The sequence below is a fragment of the Epinephelus lanceolatus genome, chromosome 14 (assembly GCF_041903045.1).
Source record: "Epinephelus lanceolatus isolate andai-2023 chromosome 14, ASM4190304v1, whole genome shotgun sequence".
NCBI lineage: Eukaryota > Metazoa > Chordata > Actinopteri > Perciformes > Serranidae > Epinephelus > Epinephelus lanceolatus.
In genome coordinates this window covers 37,983,915-38,002,427 of record NC_135747.1, presented here as the reverse complement: position 1 = coordinate 38,002,427, position 18,513 = coordinate 37,983,915, and the positions used below count along the sequence as shown (strand labels likewise).

Genomic DNA, 18,513 nt, shown 5'->3' with positions numbered 1-18,513 from the left:
CATACTGTTTACCAACAGTAAAAGGGTCTATACCAAGCAGCAACCTCCTGGGATGACGAGTGAAGCCAATGCGGAAGTGCCAAAAACTTGAGGCAGGCTCCAAAAGCCCAGTTAAATGTTAAAATGCTCAACTTTACAGCAGAAATAAACATGTTTACAGCCTGGTACAAAAAAACGGTTTTGGTCTCTATAGCTAATTTTCCCTTTCATGACAACTGTACGGGGGGTGATTTTTTTTTTTTTATAACTCATCCGTTTAAATTTTATTAAGGCTTAAGTTGCGCATAGCTAAGGGCATGGTCACTTTGGGTAACAGGTGGTGCCATCATGGGTGGCTTATTGGCGCTGGCTGTCTGCTAGGCGTCATCTCAGCTAATTCACAAATCATTGAACCTGACCTCTCAGCTGTGTTTGTGCCTTTTGGATATTTGTTTCGTGAGGGAGCTGGCACCAAGCGGTAGCAGTCAACACCACAGGGCTAGCCAAAGTAGTGTAGCTTGTTAGCCTTATCTTATCTTGCTTCATTTGGCCCACCTCTTTGCCCATTTTTGATTGGCCGGGAGTTGGGCGGAGTCAGGCACTGCCAAGATGGCGAAGGCCAGAGCCGCCTACTTTGAGCTTCAAACCTACTCCTCCCGTCTATGGTCTATACACCCACTGTCAAAACAGACATGCTTGCATTACATCACCAACTAGCAGGTGTGTTTATTGGTCCAGTGTGGCGCAGTGCATTCTGGTAGTTGTAGGTTTTGGACCTCTTGTAATGACCAGCAGTGAAATCCTTCTTTAATATCTGTATGTTTTATGATAACATTATCTATTGTCACTTACAAACTGACTTTGTACACCACCCCCTGTATACTCTATCGGAATTATCTTTTGTTAAAAATAGCTAGATTCCGGGGCTCTTATTCTGACAGTATCCTCCGGAAGTTCAGTGTGCGGTGGTCTCGTGCCTCTGACGGACACTGTGGTGCAGACAAACCGAGCGCACCTACGTTTCTGCGGATTTTCTCATCCTGCTGAGGAGGAACCTGCAGCTGGATCCGGATCCATCCTGAAGAGGACAGTCCAGACCGAACCGAGCCGAGCCGCGCCGAGCTGAGCTGAGCCGAACTGAACCGGGCCAGAACAGGCCTGAAATACAGACAGACAGAGGGAGACGGACAGACAGACAGACAGACAGACAGACACACAGGCTGCTTCATCTCCTCCTGCAGAGCCGGCCGGAGTCATCCTCCCGGTATGAACCGTTTTTTATCTCTCTCACACACACACCGTTAACGTGTGTGCGTGCGTGTGTATATGTGTGTGCGTGTGTGAGCCACTCCCTTCCGTTCTCAGCTTTAATAACGCGCCGTTAAATTTACCTGCAGACCAACATCACAGGTGATCGATAATGATATCTGTGATCTGATCGGTCACACACACACACACACACACACACACACACACACACGTATCATGTAAATATGTGTGTGTGTGTGTGCAGGTGTATCACAGGTGTGTTATAAAAACGAATCATGAAGGTCACAGAGATGAAATATTAACATCACAGCTGATGAGGTCATCAGACTGATCATTGGTTTAATAAATGACGTTGTTTAACTGTTGAGATATTCTGAGAAAATTAAAGGTAATAAAACACATTAAGGTCGATATTGAGTCATCTGACTGACTGTTGGTGTTTTTGGAGAATTAGTAGATCATAACAGTTTTATTTTAAATATCACATAAAGTCTGTTATAATAACACTGGTACTGACGTGATCAGTTAGGGACTGTTCTTTATTTATCAGAGGAGGGGGGTGGCTGGGGTCTAACCCAATTTGAATTTGCTCAGCGAGTCACTCTGGTAATCAGTAATGATGCTCATTACCTATGCCCATGAAACCGAGCTGCACCAATCACATCGGTGTATCTGATATAGGCGGGCCAGAGGCGAGCTAAACAGATGACAACAGCGCTGCGACGACGAAGTCCGGGAATCAGTCAGTAAACATTGCAAGATGGCTACGGATGAACACCAGTTGGCCGCTACAGTGAACGAGTTAGACTTGGCTTTTTCTCTAAAAGAGGAACAGAAGACAGCGCTCGAGTCTTTCCTTTGCAAGAAGGACGTTTTTGCTGTTTTGCCGACAGGATACGGCAAAAGTCTAATCTACCAGTTAGATCCTCTGGTAGCTAAGCGTATACGTCACCCCATGTATTGCTCTGATTGGTCGTAGTGTTATCCAGTTGCGTGCAGTGATATTTACAAATGCATGCTTGGTGCCGCCCCTCGAGTTGGGCCATTTGCATTACTCATAGCCAGACCCTACATCTTTCTAGATTTCTTTCTAGTCAGGATTTCCAGGCTACTCGTCCCTTGGATTTTTTCAAAAATTTGCTTTTGTTGTTAATTTAATTTTTTCTTAATAGATAAATATTTATGTTGTGCAGCAACACTCCAAAGAAAATTCCATGTATGATTCTGATTGTAACATGTAAATTAAAGATAAAAAGTAAAATTAAAAATGTATTTTCCATCTGTATTTTTTCTTTCAGAGGAGGAGGCGATGCTGTGGGTGTGTTTCCCTCAGGTTAATCTGACCCAGGATCAGTGATGCTGTTTCAATGTTTCTGTGACGTGTGCAGGGACTTGAACCTGTGAGCTGGATCCAACATGGCTTCATTAACAGTGTGTCTGCTGTGCGTCCTGCTGCTGCCTGCCGTCTCTGGTCAGTTCAGACTTCTCTGTGTCTCGTCTTCACATCATTCATTAAGACAGCCCATGCTCAGTTAGCCTAGCTTAGCACAATGACTGGAAGCGGAGGGAAACTGTTAGCCTAGCTTGCCTAGACTTTTCCTCTACTCATGTGAAGCCAGGGACAACAGCAACATTTAACTAAGGTAACCAAAATTACCCTCCTTTACAACTCACAAGGTTCACTGACAAAACAACTGTCTTATACTAAACATGTTTATCCAATAAATACAACATGCTAACGTTATTAGCACAAGCCTATGGCATTTTACATTGTATAAATTAGCCTAGCGACTAGCGGAGATTTCCTCTGCTCATATGAAGCCAGGATAAATCACACACAAGACGTAAAATGCTATTTTTGTGGAGGCTTTATTGTCTGCACAGTTTATTGTTTCTTATCTGTGAAATTAAAGTAAATAATTAAGTATATATAAATCCTGCTTAATGTGTTCTAATCAGCTGGTATGCTAACGGTGGCTAACCTGGCTGGAGCTGTTATTGCAGCATCTTGGTTTTCTGACTTGTACTAGAACGTGGTAAACTCAGGTGTGGCGTCATTCCCAGGTAAATGGAACGCAGCATAAAAGCAGAGCTGAAGAACTCCAGCTCCCATCATGCACTGCTGTCATTTCACTGGAACATTTAAGAGAGCAGGGTGGAGTGTGTTATGGGAACACACATGCATTCCTGCTGGTTCACTTAATTATTTGTTCCTGCAATTAACTCATTGCGTACACACACACACACGCACACTCTCGTACATCCTGACTGTGTTATATAAACACACACACACACACACACACACACACACACACACACAGTCGTCAGCCAGTCTGAGCCAGTTCTTGTGTTTTTGTTGTGATCCGTGTGATAAGACACACGCACACACATTCCACCTTCCTGTCATTGTGTGTGTGTGTGTGTGTGTGTGTGTGTGTACAGCAGACTAAACAGTGAGTTTGTCTCCAGTTCAGTTTGGGGAGGGTCAGTCAGATTCCTGAGAGCTGACGTCGACCCCCCCCCACCCCTCAGTGAAGGATTTACAGGACAAAGACACTTTATACAGACCTGAGACCTGCTGACACTACACAAGTCTGTCCTGACGGATCATCATCTCTTTACATCCTGTAGACTGTGTATAAAGATGGACGACTTGAAATCTCCTGCAAAGTGAAGCCAAAACATCTGGAGCGCCACCTGGCTGCAGTAAAGGTCTTAAGCCCCGCCCCCTCCATGTTAGCTGATGGGACCAAACTAAAACTCAAAGTACACATCGAATAATTTTTTTTAGGTAGTTCTTATCACGCTGATGTTTGTGTGTTCGTTTTCTCATCAGTTTGGTTTTAAGGGGTGTGATGTCATGCTTGACGGTGTACTCGGGATCAACGGCACTGCTCACGACTGGTCAGACAGCGCGAACCCAATACTGCTCAGACTCTGGCTCCAAATGACCTCACCATGTTAAGATGGCGGCGTCCACATCTGAGATATTTTGGCTTCATTTTTCGACAGTGGGGATTAGTGTTAGATGTGTCGTCCATCTTTATATACAATCATCGGTTCATCTTCTGGAGAGCAGGAAGTTTTTTGATTATCTGAACGTCAGTTTTTTGTATTTCTTATACCAGGCTCACACTACACGCCATTTTTGTCTGTTCCAACAGTCACTATGTCACATTAGGTGATTGTGGAGTCATAAAAATGTGCCGTGACTTGGCCAACAGACATGACAGACTATACGATCGTCCACACCAATCGTCTTTCACGACGTGTGTGATGTCATCGGATTATTCTTGTCCTATTTTTATTGTTATTACTATTATTTCAGTCACTGTGTCTGTTCATGTGCCAGCTGAAATGTTGTTGTAGTAAAGTGTCACCACAGGGGGCAGAGCTATATTTAAAGCGCCTTTTTAGAAAATGAACTGAAACTGAAATGATAATGAGCTTTTATTTTTAAACAGATACAGTGTTGAGTTTGAAATGACAGCACGATGCATTAACTTTGGCAGGACAAAATGAAATAGAAAAATAAAATGCTTTCTGTATGATCGGGGCCGTAGCTAGCTGGCTACAGCAGATAGAATCTGTTATTTTGTAAAATCAATTGTTATCAGTTAGAACTCTGGCATCACGTTTCCATTTCCATCAAGTATGGCAAAAACTTTCATCAAAAAAGTCATGGTATAGTAGAGCAAAATATATTGATGAAAAGTTTTGTCATACTTTGCTATGAAATATTTGATGACATTTTTGGCATACTTTACTATAAAATATTTAAGGGGGCATACTATGAGACGACGTGATTCATTGAAAATTTTCTGCGTATTTGATGAAATGTTTTGGCTCACTATACTGTCACATTTTGAATGACATTTCCTTGACATATTATTAAGTGACATTTTTCATTAAAATTTTTGCCATACTATACTTTGACCTTTTTAATATTTTTTGGCATACTTCTCTGTGAAATGCTCCATAAATTACTGTGAATCTGCCGCCTTTATAACTAAACTCTTTATGGAACATTTTCGAATGTTCAGATGGACACGTTAGCAACAGTAACTAAGGGGGCGTGGCTCAGAGAACAGTAGATTGGTGGAGCAGCAGTGAAGATGGAGAATGGATACACCAGACAACCTTAAATTAATATTCATTAAACCCCAAATGCAGCACAGTTTTAATGTGTTGTGTTTACGGACACTGGGGAGGAATAAACCCCTATTGTTGGAGCAAATTTTGTGTCAGGGTTATTAAAATGTAAAGGGTTAATAATCACATTAACTGTGATAAACAGAGAAAGAAACAGCAGGTGCAGATACAGCTGATCTCTGTCGGAGTGTTTGTCTGTCGTGACCGCAGTTGTACTACACTGTATTAGTCTGTGTGTATGTGTGTGTGTGTGTGTGTGTGTGTGTGTGTGTGTGTGAAGCTGCTTTGTTGTAGTTCATCAAAAACTGTGGGCTGAGCGGGCGCTGTGGTTGCCATGGTAACGTGAGACATCAAAACATCCGGGGGACATTTAAATAAAAGAAACTCGACATTTAAAGGGTTAAAGAGCAGAAAGTGTTGCTGAGCTGGTTCTGACTGGTTTGATGGTGGCAGCATCCAACATGGTGTCAGAGCTCGTTATACTGTTAACCAGTATTAACCTGGTATTAACTGGTTTACATACACTGAGCAGACAGGACTTCACAGGGTGCGTTCAGAAACACTCACTCTGAGTGACGTTAGTAAATTCAGAGCGTTGTTTGAATGTACCCTTTGGTTATTCCGAACACCACTCTCTCAGAGCAGCAGAGTGTTAAGTGGAGTGTGATGAATCGTAGTTCATGTAGTTCTTTAATTCATGCAGAAATACAGCGCTCTGTTTCTTCGAACAACAGCTCTCTCATTTTAGTGTAGAGCGTCAGATTTGATTTACAAGTACATTCACGAAACAGCTGGTAGAACACTGTGGACATTTATAGCCCAGTTAGCAACTGAGCTAACATGCTTTCTAACCTAACCCTAACCCTAACTGAACTCTTTGTTGAATGAATAAAAATCCTGAGAACTAAATGTGAGGAGGAGTGAACTGTTCACTACAGGGAGACAAGACCTAGTCAAAACCAATTGAGACAAGTTCCACTGATAACGATAGTTGTAAAACAGCGTATTAGCAACAGTCACCAAAAGAAGAATCTTGTCGTCAGTGGCATCACCTTTTCCAACATTTTAAACAAAATAGTCAATAATGGTAAAATAAATGTACGGCTTGTGTCGTACAGACACAGCTGTAGCTCAGACAAACTAATGAGATGGTCCTCTCTTTTCTCCGAGCCCCTGGCTAGTTAGCTAGCTTGCTAATTCCGCCATTCTATCATGCTAACTTTCCAGTGGTTACAGAAAATGAGCCAAACATGGTTGTCACTCATCTGATGACAGCAGTGTGCTCTCCCATTCTGTAACGAGTGTGGATGAAGAATTAAATTGTTAAATTTTATTCTTGTAGTAGCTGGCTAGTTAGCTAGCTAGCTTGCTATTGCTGCCATGCTATCATGCTACACTGGCTACAGAAAATACAGGGCAGCTCTGTTAGCCTGTCACCGCACTGTTCCAAGTATGACGTTTTTCTGTATTCTGACACTGACGTCAGCATTGCTCTGGTTCCCTGGTTGATTTTGGAGTATTGCAGACAATACGCTCTGTGACAAACAAACATTTATGATACTTAACATTTTGTTCGGCAAGTTAATCTTCACTAATGAACATCACTTTTATGATTATTGAAACCTAAATTCAATCACCAGACATTGGGCTATAAATTAACTACACAACAGTCACATGATTTATGTTGCCAACACAAAGAGGTTGTAAAGTCGTGTTTGGCGTGATGGCGTTCTGTAGTCTCATTTAGCAACTTGTTTGCAACCGGCTTTTATAAGACACAGCTTCAAAATTCACAGTGGGGTATTTAATGTTGTAGAACAAAAGGTATAAGTCTCTTTAGCTTGTGTTAACCACAGACATTATTTCAGACATCAAGACGAGGGAACAAGAAGTGCTAACATGCCAACTTATTTCTGGGTTGTAGGACTCACTCCTGGAGCACTCTGTTCATTTCAAAAGAACAATGGCCAAACACCAACACTGGCGTCATCACTCACTCACAAACAGACTTTTGTGTTTATTTAGCCGGCCTAGCATGCTGCATTCCAGCCAAAGACTGACTAGTGCTAGCATGTTAGCAATTAGCTTACCGGCTAGCCCTGTAAGTCTCTGGAAGTAAAATATTTATGTAAACACACAAGTAACTTTACTGTATGACACTTTCTGTTTAAGAGACAGAATCTAATTGCATGGCATTTCACCTCAAGGTGGTGCTATTCTAAAAATACAAATTTTAATACCTTTAAAAAAGTCAAGTGCCGCAATGTGGTCAGACATTTTGTTGTTTAAATCAAACTGTAGTGTCCTGAGAGACATGAGAGGTTATAGAGACGAGATGATGGGACATTGGTTTAATAGACCTCTTATAGGAGAACAACAGCAGCCTGAGGCAGAGATTTAGTGTTGTCCTCTCTCGTCTCCAACTCCACACAATGACAAAATACATCATCATCTGTTATCATCAGTGTGTCCACTGGAAGAGACACTACTTTCTCTCTGGGTGTGTGTTTATGGACTTCCTGCTCAGGAACAATGCCAGGACATCGTTCAGGTCTAAATCACTTCACCAAAACGATCACCATGGCCAGCACTGTTGAAGTAGTCTCTGTCAGGGGCGCATCAGGACACGTTAGTGTACTACAGAGATTTGTGGTCAGATCACTCAGACCAACTCGTCGAGTGGTCTGAGTGATCTGAGTGATCAGGATGTGTTCTGGTGGTCATTTACACCAAAACTGAAGAGATGTGTGTGTGTGTGTTCAGGTCTGCAGTCCGAGGACAGAGAGTGTGCCTTCACTGACCAGGTACCGGGGGAGGAGCTTCACAACGGACCGACCAATGAGCTGCGAAGAGTGGTGCGAGAGAATGGCACGGTTCGCTGCGTCCACGGCTCCCGCTGCTTTGGACTGTGGGAAAAAAGACCCGACGGGGAAATACAGCTGGTCAAGCAAGGTGACACACACACACACACACACACACACACACACACAGAGTTATCTTACTTTGAACCAAATGCAAACTGCTTCCTGTCTTCCAGGTTGTTGGACTCACATTGGCCACGAGCAGGAGTGTCGTGGCGACCGTTGCATGGTGACAGCGCCACCGTCTCAGATCCAGAACGGCACTTACAGATTCTGCTGCTGCAGCCGAGACCTCTGCAACACCAACTTCACAGAAGCCCCGCCCACTGCCGACACCCCCGCCCTGAGGCTGATGAAGAATGACGGGCGGGATGACAGACAGACAGGTGAGCCGGTGGTCACACTGAACAATGACCAATCACGAGCCTTGTATGGGTTGTTGCTGGGCAGAAAATTCCAGGGGTGGAAGAAGTATTCATGTCCTACAGTAAAAGTGCTGCATTCACCAAACTAATTATTATTCATTTTCTGTGATGTCATCACATGTTTTCAAACTGAACTGCCTTCCTGTCTCTGAGTCATGATGTAACGGTGATGTTAACGCTGACATCATCACCCCACAGATCACCAGCCCCTGAGGCGGGAGAAGACAGCGCTCATTGCTCTGGTAACTGTCGCCATAGCAGCAATCGTCATCGTGGCATTGTTCCTGGGATACCGTATGATGAAAGGTGCTCACACACACACTCTGATTACACACACACACACACACACACACACACACACACAGTGAGGACACACAGTATGTGATTGGTAATAATGAATATTAAGTGTGTGTGTGTGTGGGTGTTTGTTTGTTTGTGTTCACAGGGAAGCAGAAACACAGTCTGTCAGCTCTGGATGTGATGGAGGCTGCAAACACAGACGCTTCTGTCGACCTGGATCATCTCAAAATACTGGAGGTACACACACACACACACACATACACACACACACACGTTCAATATACTTTTAAAAGGATCCAATAGTAAATCGACTGACATATGTCTGTAGTAATGTAGTAGTAAATACATGGACTGTCCCTTTAAAAAGAGGCAGGACAGTTGAAATGAAACCACACAGACAGCATATGTAGTGACTACAGTTAATTACAGTTAATATGAATATTTGAAATTATTGTTTGATCAGTTTGAGTGTATAAACTAAATGTATATAAACACAACACAGCCCATATTTATACTTACACTACCTGTATTTGTATTTACACTACATATATTTACGTATGCAGTACTTGTATTTACATCTTTATATTATTTCACTACATGTTTATACCTTGTCTTGTATATTGTTGCTGCACCGTACGTCGGTTAAACTCAGCCTACTGTATATAGATGACTGACAGTTTTATCTGTTGAAGTCTAAACATATGAAACTTATATGTTAGAGGATCTAAATATGAGCCCTGAGGAACACCACACTGTCTTTCTGTCTCTCTAATGACCCTTGTCTTTCCCTCCTGGCAGCTGATTGGTCGGGGTCATTATGGCACAGTGTTTCGTGGCTGTCTGAATGAGCGCTGTGTGGCCGTCAAACTGTTCAGCTCAGCCAACAGGCAGAACTACACCAACGAGCGCTCCATCTACTGCCTGCCGCTGCTGCAGCAACACGACAACATCGCCCGTTACCTGACCGCCGACGAGAGGACGACAACTGACGGACGACCAGAGTTCCTGATCGTCATGGAGTACTACCCCCATGTAAGTGAGCACACCAACCAACCAGGGCTGGCTGATGTTCTCCTTCTTTACTGCATCGGTTTGAGTTATCGTACTAATTCATCGTACTCTGATTTATGTCTTTATTGAGTCTAATATGGAGTCCATGTGAGCTGCTTCCTGTTGTCAGGGAAGAAAACCAATGACCTGCCGATCTTTACCAATCAGCACTCGATGATCCAAAAACGCCACAGTCGTTATTACTGAAAAAATAGCTTAATTCAAAAATCCAATCGAATCCTGACCTTAAAATCAAAATTCTAATTGAATCATGGATTTAAAGAATCATAACCCTGCAGTTGCAGAAACATTTTGGGAACATGCTTTAGTAGCTTCAGGCTTTAAAAATGCCCATCCAGTTCGGCCTGTACATGTTGAGATAAGCGATCAGGACGCTGTGTGTTCATGTTGTGGCTGTAGTTGAGTCTGCACCCTGTAGGGGGCGCTGATAGCAGACAGTCAGTGTGGTTACACACTGTCTAACACAATTATGTTATTGTGCTTGAAGACGGCGCCTTCAGTCTTACTTTCTGTGTGGAGCCACTAACACTCACACATGCACACACACACACGGAATGAAATTATCCTTTATCTCACATTCACAAACTGACACATAAACAGTTACAGCCTCTTGTTTATAACCACACACTGTTTGTTTACACACACATATATTCTTGTACTTCTGTCTTAGTGAGGACCCTGATTGACAGACTACATTCCCTCGGCGCTGATCCTACAATCACAACTAAAAGCCTTTCCCCAAACCTTACCTTAACCTAAACCTGAACATTCACACCAAGTCTTAACCCCAAAACAGCCAAAATGTCCTCACTCTGTTGGTTAAAAAACTTGTTTTGGTCCTCACTATGTAGTACAAGTATGTATGGACACAAACAATGTGATGTCTGGTCTGTTGGTTTGCTGCATTCCTGTGAAGCAGCCAGACAGTAATTAGCGGCTAACTGTCACACACACACACCCACACACACACACACGTACATGTATTTGGCAGGCAGACATGTTCAAAGTGTCACACCCGCATCTTTCAGTGTTAGTGAACATTTTTTTTAAAAACTGCTTTAAACAATTCTTTGTATCTCTGTCTGTGTGTCTCAGGGCTGTCTGTCTCGCTACCTGTCTGTCCACACAGTGGACTGGTCCACCTGCTGCAGGATGACTCACGGCGTGACCAGAGGACTCGCCTTCCTGCACACTGAACTCTACAGAGGAGGTTTGATTATTATTATTATTATTGTTAATATTGTTGTTGTTGCATCTTTGTGTGTTTAGTTTTAAATTAACAAATCCATATGTTTAATTAATTTCAGTATAGTTTTTTTAAAACAAACAAGAGGAAATAGTTTTGATTGTTGGGGACTATTTTTAGTGGCAGATTAATCCATGAGCCATATGTGGCAGGATGGTGTGTGTGTGTGTGTGGGGGGGGGACCCAGTGCCCCCCCCCCCCCGGGCAGTGAAAGCAGATGTGTCACAGTAGCTGTTAGTGGACACATTCACTGTAATCCAGATATTATCAGCATCACAGACACATCGTAATTTCACAGGAGCTGTGATGTGATGAAGGTAAGATGTGTCACTATAAGTGAAACACTGTGGAGCTACAGAGATGCTCCATCCTATGAATCATCTTCCAGACATGAGAACATGTTTGTTTGGTACGGACCCAGCATATTAATGTTTTATAATTATTATTCTGCTTTTTCCGGGAGAAATACTGTTTATCTGTTTGTGTCTTTGTAGTCAGCCTCTTTTTACTGTCAGGAGTGTTTATTCTCTTTCATGTCTTCTTATTAGCAGAAAGTGATGCTGCTGAATGTTAAACATTTTCGGTGACTGACTGGCCTCCTGATTAGTTGACTGGTTGACTGACATACTGGCTGGCTGACTGGTTGACTGACTAGTTGACTGGCTGGTTGGCTGGTTGACCCACTGGTTGACTGACTCGTTGACTGACTCGTTGACTGGTTGACCCACTAGTTGACTGACAGGTTGACTGGTTGACGCACTGGTTGACTGGTTGACCCACTGGTTGACTGACTGGTTGACTAATAGGTTGACTGGTTGACTGGTTGACTGACTGCACTTGTAAAGACAATTTAGTGCGCGTCTCTCAGAGCTGCTGGTGTTCATTATATCACAGCAGTCAGTCAGACGTCACTGCTCCTCCAGCTGGACACTCACAGAACTGAAGTCACTGAAAAGCATGACTAAAATCAGATTTCCATTATAAAACAAAAGTAGTTTCACCATAAACACACACTCTGTAGTTACACACACACCGTCCTGCTGACACTAACACCTCACTACAAATATGGATTAATCCGCGGCTGAAAATAGTCCCTGACAATAAAAACTATTTCCTCCTGTTTGACAAAAAAACATCCTGAAACTGAAATTAATAAAACACACACATATATATATATATATATATATATTTGTTTTCAGACATAGATGTAAACTGTTTTTATTGAACATGTTCATTAGTCTCCTGATGATGTGTTGCACATGTAACATCACATCCTGGTGTTAGAGGTCTGGATATGTTAGCTGCAGGCCTCTGATAAAAACCAGGACACTGGGTCCTGTATGGAACCAGGTTCATCATGTTCCAGAATCCTAACACACTTCTGAACAGGTGAATGTGACAGGTCCAAACTGGTGTGTCCTCTGTCTCTACTCAGACCAGTATAAACCAGCCGTGGCCCACAGAGATGTGACCAGCAGGAACGTTTTGGTCCGAGCCGATCTGTCCTGCGTCCTCGCTGACTTCGGTCTGTCCATGAGGCTGACGGGAAGCCGGCCGTGTCGCCCCGGAGACGATGACACCATGGCCATATCTGAGGTCAGGTCATGTGATGATGATGATGATGATGATGATAAGACAGGTGTGATATTAGGCGGAGGTGTTTACCTGTGTGTGTGCTAGCAGGTGGGGACGGTGCGGTACATGGCTCCAGAGGTTCTGGGCGGAGCTCTGAACCTGCGGGACTGTGAGTCTGCGCTGAAGCAGGTGGATGTTTATGCTCTGGGGCTGCTGTACTGGGAGACCTTCAGGAGGTGTTCTCACCTGTTCCCAGGTAACACTGCAACACAACTAACACAACACACAAAATGCCTCCTGTGACCGATCTCTGATCTGTGATATTATTGGATGGTTAATAGTGGATCATCAGTGTTAGAACAGCATGTTACTGATGTGGCTCCTCCGGGTGGAGACAGTTTGATCTCTGTTATAAAAACATAGTTGGTTTATAAATACTTTGATGAGTTGTTCACTGAGATGAGTGAAGTACGACGGTATAATGTACCTGCTGTGTGTGTTCAGGTGAAGCAGTACCAGAGTACCAGCTGGCGTTCCAGACCGAGCTCGGGAATCACCCGACCTTCGAGGAGATGCAGATCCTCGTCGTCAGAGAGAAATTCAGACCCAGATTCCCTGAAGCCTGGAAAGAGAACAGTCTGGTGAGTGCTCACCTGTTTTTACCTGTTTTCACCTGTTCTTACTTGTTCTCACCTGTTATCACCTGTTCTCACCTGTTTATACCTGTTTCGCCCATCCTCACCATTTTTTACCCGTCCTTACCTGCTTTTACCTGTTTCACCTGTCCTCACCTGTTCTTACCTGTTTCAACTGTGTCGTCTGTCCTCATCGGCTTTTACCTGTTCTCACCTGTCCCAACTTATTCTCACCTTTCAGTAAAGTTTCACTTCAGGTTCTCATCTGGTTTGACTGCTGAGGAGTGTCTTAATCAGCAGCGTACTGATGATGTTTGAAGTGGTCGTTCTCCACATTTAATAATTCATTTACAGTAAATCCTTGATCACAACAAATAAACTTCCTAATTACTGTGTGAAAGTACTGAACATGTAATGACAGTAATACTTTTCCTATCTGTGTACTTCAGGCGCTGCGTTCCCTGAAGGAGACGATGGAGGACTGCTGGGATCAGGACGCTGAAGCTCGACTCACCGCTCAGTGTGCAGAGGAGAGACTATGTGAACTCACACTGCTGGGTACACACACTGGAGTACACAACCACAGGTACACAACCACAAGTACACACTGGAGTACAAAACCTCAGGTACACAACCACAAGTACACACTGGAGTACACAACCTCAGGTACACACAGTAAATAAAGGAGTACATCAGTTTTCTCTCTCTCTGTCAGGAACCTGTCTCAGGGGGGCTGGCCTCCTCAGGTTGGCTCCGCCTCTGCCTACATTGAGGATCTTCAGGTGGGCGTGGTCAAGAATCTCCAGGGAGACGGCTACCCATCATCAGTTGTCAGGACAACCATGAGTGGAGCAGACGGTGCTGAGAAGAACAGAAACTCCATCAACTACGAGCGGCAGCAGGCGCAGGTACCAGTCCAACCAGAGAGACACTGTAAACCAGGAAGCCTCTGTCACTGTTATTTATCTCTGTCATTCTCCGTTTGTCTGTCCGTCAGAGTCAGGCCCGCTTGTCCAGCTCTGACAGCAATGTGTCGACTACCACCGCCCCGACACCTGCCTCCACCCTCTGCACCATCTCTGAGTCCACACACACAGGTGTGTATCTCACACATGACTGACAACAAAGTCAGCATTGCCCGGAGATGAGCTGTCAACTTTTGATAACTGACTGGAACTTATCGCAGTTGAGACAAGAAGATCTAGTGTTTGAATGAGCCTTCATGTGTTTACTGTCAGCAGGTTGAGTTTTTATTGCCCTCACTACACGTAAGCTAACAAGCTAAGCTAACTAGCTTTCACTCTGTAAGAGCTAGTTTGCCTAGCTTGCAAATGTTAGCACTGATTTCCAGCAGATGTGTTGTGCCAACTGCTGTTAGCTGTTGGTCAGTCATATTGTGGCTATATCTTCAGTGATTGCTGTAAATGTCCCTGCTGTCCTCCAGGTGGCGCTGTGCCCAGTGTCCCAGTGTGCCTACAGCTCACTGAAGAAGACCTGGAGGCCACCAAACTGGATCCCAAAGAGGTCTGAACTTTGTCTTATTTATGTAGTTTTCCCTCTCTGAGCCAAGTTCAGTCTGTCAACATTAATCAACATGTGTCAACGTCTGTCTCTTTTGTCTCTGCAGGTTGATAAGAACTTGAGGGAAAGTTCAGATGAAAACTTGATGGAACATTCACAGAAACAGTTCGGTTCAACAGAACCACAAACTTCCAACCTGCTGTACCATCAGATACTACAAACTGCTGAGGTACTACTACTGTTACTACACATTGATGGAGTATGCTACAACTAGGGCTGGGTACAGTTTAAAAAAATTACAGTACCAGTACCCTGTAATGACACCATCTCAAAACACTGAACTGCCGGCTCTGTCAGGTACACAGAGTTTGACTTCACCAAACCACACACTGTGTGGTTTGTAGCTTTTGCAGTCATGGGCTGATGAAATGTTGCAGCACATCGAAAAATGTTTGCAGTGATTGGCTGCAAGCAACATCATACAAATAGTCATTTTTTTCTAGATCTGGTTATGAAAAGATTAAATGCGGGTGTCATTTGACTGGCAAACTTTTAGTACTACTTGGTACTGGGTTATTTTGGTCAAGATTCAAGAACTTTATTGTCGTTATGCAATCATAAGGAAATTGCAGATGTGTCATCCTCAGATGGTGCGTCGTATTAAAAAGAAAACTTCACACACATTTACATACAAAATAAGACATGCGTACCTTGCCTTAAAGATAGTACTGACTCCGCCTGACTACAGCACTACTGTTACTTCACTAAACTGCTTCTCTGGCTGCTCTTGAATCGTAACCAGAGATCTGTTGCTGTGCTTCCTCCAGGTGAACAACCCTGTGCTGACTCTTCAGGGTGAACTAGGGGGTGTTGGTGGGGTTGATACCCCTCCCTCCTCCTCAACCCATGCACTCCCCAAACAGCAAAACCTACCCCAGAGGCCCACCAGCCTCCACCTCCTCCCCAAAACCTCCTCGGCCTCTTCTCGACTCAAACTGGGAAAGTTCAAGTCAAACCACAGACAGGTACAGTTGGACTGATCCTCCATCCAACACCTGATTATCAGACAGTCACTTTATGTTGACCTCGTCACCATCACTGAGACAATTGCAGGGGTTGGTTGTGGTACCAAATGTTCTGAGGGATGTTGGATGTATTTCAGCCATGCAGGTGCACCTGTCTTCTAAGAAAGGTGTTCAGGGTATATTTTGATCCCAGACATCACCTGGAGTAGACAGACCCTTTTATGGCCAACTTCATCAAAACTATCAGCGTGCATGTTGGTAATGGAAGTGGTGTTTTGTGTTTCAGGTGGAAACTGGGGTCGCTAAGATGAACACAGTAACAGTCGCCACAGCTGCAGAGCCCCATGCAGTAACCACGGTGACTAACAACACCAGCACAAGAGGCAGCGTTGCAGCTGGAGGCCGAGTCCAGTCGACAGTGGTGGTTGCTGATGGCTACAGTGCGGGTGTCCCCACCCTGGTGATGAATGGCATGATAGGTGGAGGTCGAACAAATCCAGCAGGGCCCCAGCTGGAAGAGGAGGAGAAGATGGAGGGAGGGATAATGGGAGGAGAAGACAACCGTATGAACCTGCTCAACTCCAGTCCTGATGAACATGAACCACTGCTGAGAAGAGAACAGCCGCCTGCTGAGAGTGAACCGCCTCCACATCTGCATCATCTTCATCATCAGTCCCGAGCCGGAAACATAATTTCAGGACGAGGCTCAAACTCCAACAACAACAACAACAGGATACCGCCGGGATCAGATGTTAAGATCCAGGGTTTAGAGGATGAACCTGGAAGGATGATTGGTTTAGAGGTCAGTCAGGGACGGGGCATCAGCACTCCTAAACCTGAGCCACATCCAGCAAGTCAGCAGTTGAGTGGATCCACCACTCCTGTTTCAAGTCTCAAAAATAAAATTCTACTTTCTGGTCAAGCGAGACAAGATCTGTCTGACCATGACCTAACACCACAGGCCCCTCCCACTGGATCAGATACAGGCCCATGTGTTCAGAAAGTACAGACCTCTGACTCTACCAGAAGCCCAGAGGATCATCTGGTCCACTCTGCTGCCACTGCCCTGGTACCGGGATGCAGAAATACAGATTTTGGCTCAGCAAAAGCTCCAGTGCTAGTCTCAGAGGTCCCAGGATCCTCAGTTTCACAAGCACAAGACCCGGTCATCTCAACCACACCTTCAAAAGCCCTAATTTTAAATGCCCTATCTCTTACCACAGGAGGTCAAGCCCCAAAAGCTCCAGCCTCAGATCCAGAGGCTCCAGTCCTAAAGCGTCCTGCTCCAGAAAATCAAAATTCAGAAACCAAAGGTCCTGCAGAAGCTCCAACTCCACAATCTACAGCTCTTCAAAGTTCAGCCTTAGATCTGGGACCGGCCAAAGCCAAGAGGCGTGAGCGTCCTTGTTCCCTGGATTTGTCCTCATCCTGCATCTCCACAGGTGAGTCAAGATTAGTCTAAATGTGTAAGAACTGATTGTCATTTGACTGGCCTGACTGCAAAGGGTTTAAAAGAAGAAGAAGTAAATAAGCTCAGATTCAGCGGTGTAGAGGTCTGCAGAAACAGCACAAGCTCCTAAAACAACATGATACCACTCATACAGTGTTGTGTACCTGTTATTGTAAATCTCTAAAAGGTATGAATGTACTAGTCTGTTTTCTAATGTTTTCCCTTTGTCCTTCTCCTCAGATGATGCTTCTCTGACAGAAAACGGCAGTCTGAGCAGTTCAGGTGAGAAAATAAAACGTCGTGTCAAGACTCCGTACACCCTGAAAAAGTGGCGTCCAGCTTCATGGGTTGTTTCCACGGATACAGCTCTGGACCCGGACTTCCAGTTCAACACCAGTGGCAGTAGCAGCAACCAGACCCATTTCACTTCTGGTCTTCATAGAGCAGGAAGCATTGGCATCCCCAAAATCAATCAGTCAAAATCCAGCATGGCTGTGTTTTGGGTCGGAGGCGGAGCCACAGCGACCACAACCTCCGAGCCTGATGGAATGACCTGCTTCTAAAGTTTTGTTTTTGTATTCCTAAAGGAGAGTGGATTCTTTTTTTCACTTCTTTGTCTTCCTTCTCTTTTGTTGTGGAAAATGGAGATCACTGTATGCCGCATCGTTCAGCCTCCCCAGCACTGAACTGAAACTAATGCAAAGTCTGAGGCACAGGAAATGAACTATGATAAAAAGCTCCCAGGTTGATGCATTGATTTGTTTAAGGTTTTTGACAGAAGTCCTGGGATGTGGCATCAAAACAATATAAGAACTGTTCATGAAATTTCTTAACAGCGAATCGGTGTTTGGATTTCTTGTTGCATCTACATTGTCTTGACTCAGCTGGACACTTTTTGAAGAATTGCTGACTGAGAGGCTCAGTCCTGTGACCATCTGTCTTCAGACTTTGACCCTGCCTGTGTAGCGCAAATGCCCATGATGTCCAAATTATATATGTTGTTA

At 44.2% G+C, this 18,513-nt stretch overlaps 1 protein-coding gene across 1 annotated transcript; it reads left to right on the top strand.

The window, feature by feature from the left end:
- Positions 1–935: 935 nt before the first annotated feature.
- LOC117251488 (bone morphogenetic protein receptor type-2-like) lies at positions 936–18,217 on the top strand. The gene is made up of 19 exons (XM_033617810.2): positions 936–1,243; positions 2,547–2,719; positions 8,164–8,352; positions 8,438–8,647; positions 8,885–8,992; positions 9,132–9,223; positions 9,785–10,018; positions 11,153–11,267; positions 12,739–12,899; positions 12,987–13,134; positions 13,383–13,519; positions 13,963–14,099; positions 14,229–14,421; positions 14,511–14,610; positions 14,958–15,037; positions 15,141–15,263; positions 15,862–16,059; positions 16,346–17,501; positions 17,750–18,217. The coding sequence occupies exons 2-19, from the start codon at positions 2,665–2,667 to the stop codon at positions 18,070–18,072; spliced, it is 3,759 nt and encodes a 1,252-aa protein (XP_033473701.2). The 5' UTR covers positions 936–1,243; positions 2,547–2,664; the 3' UTR covers positions 18,073–18,217.
- Positions 18,218–18,513: the final 296 nt, after the last annotated feature.

Coding starts and splice junctions, on each gene's coding strand:
- LOC117251488 (XM_033617810.2), top strand. CDS start 2,665: ATGGCTTCATTAACAGTGTGTCTGCTGTGCGTCCTGCTGCTGCCTGCC. Junction 9,224..9,784: donor ATCATCTCAAAATACTGGAG/GTACACACACAC, acceptor CCCTCCTGGCAG/CTGATTGGTCGGGGTCATTA. Junction 17,502..17,749: donor CTCATCCTGCATCTCCACAG/GTGAGTCAAGAT, acceptor CCTTCTCCTCAG/ATGATGCTTCTCTGACAGAA.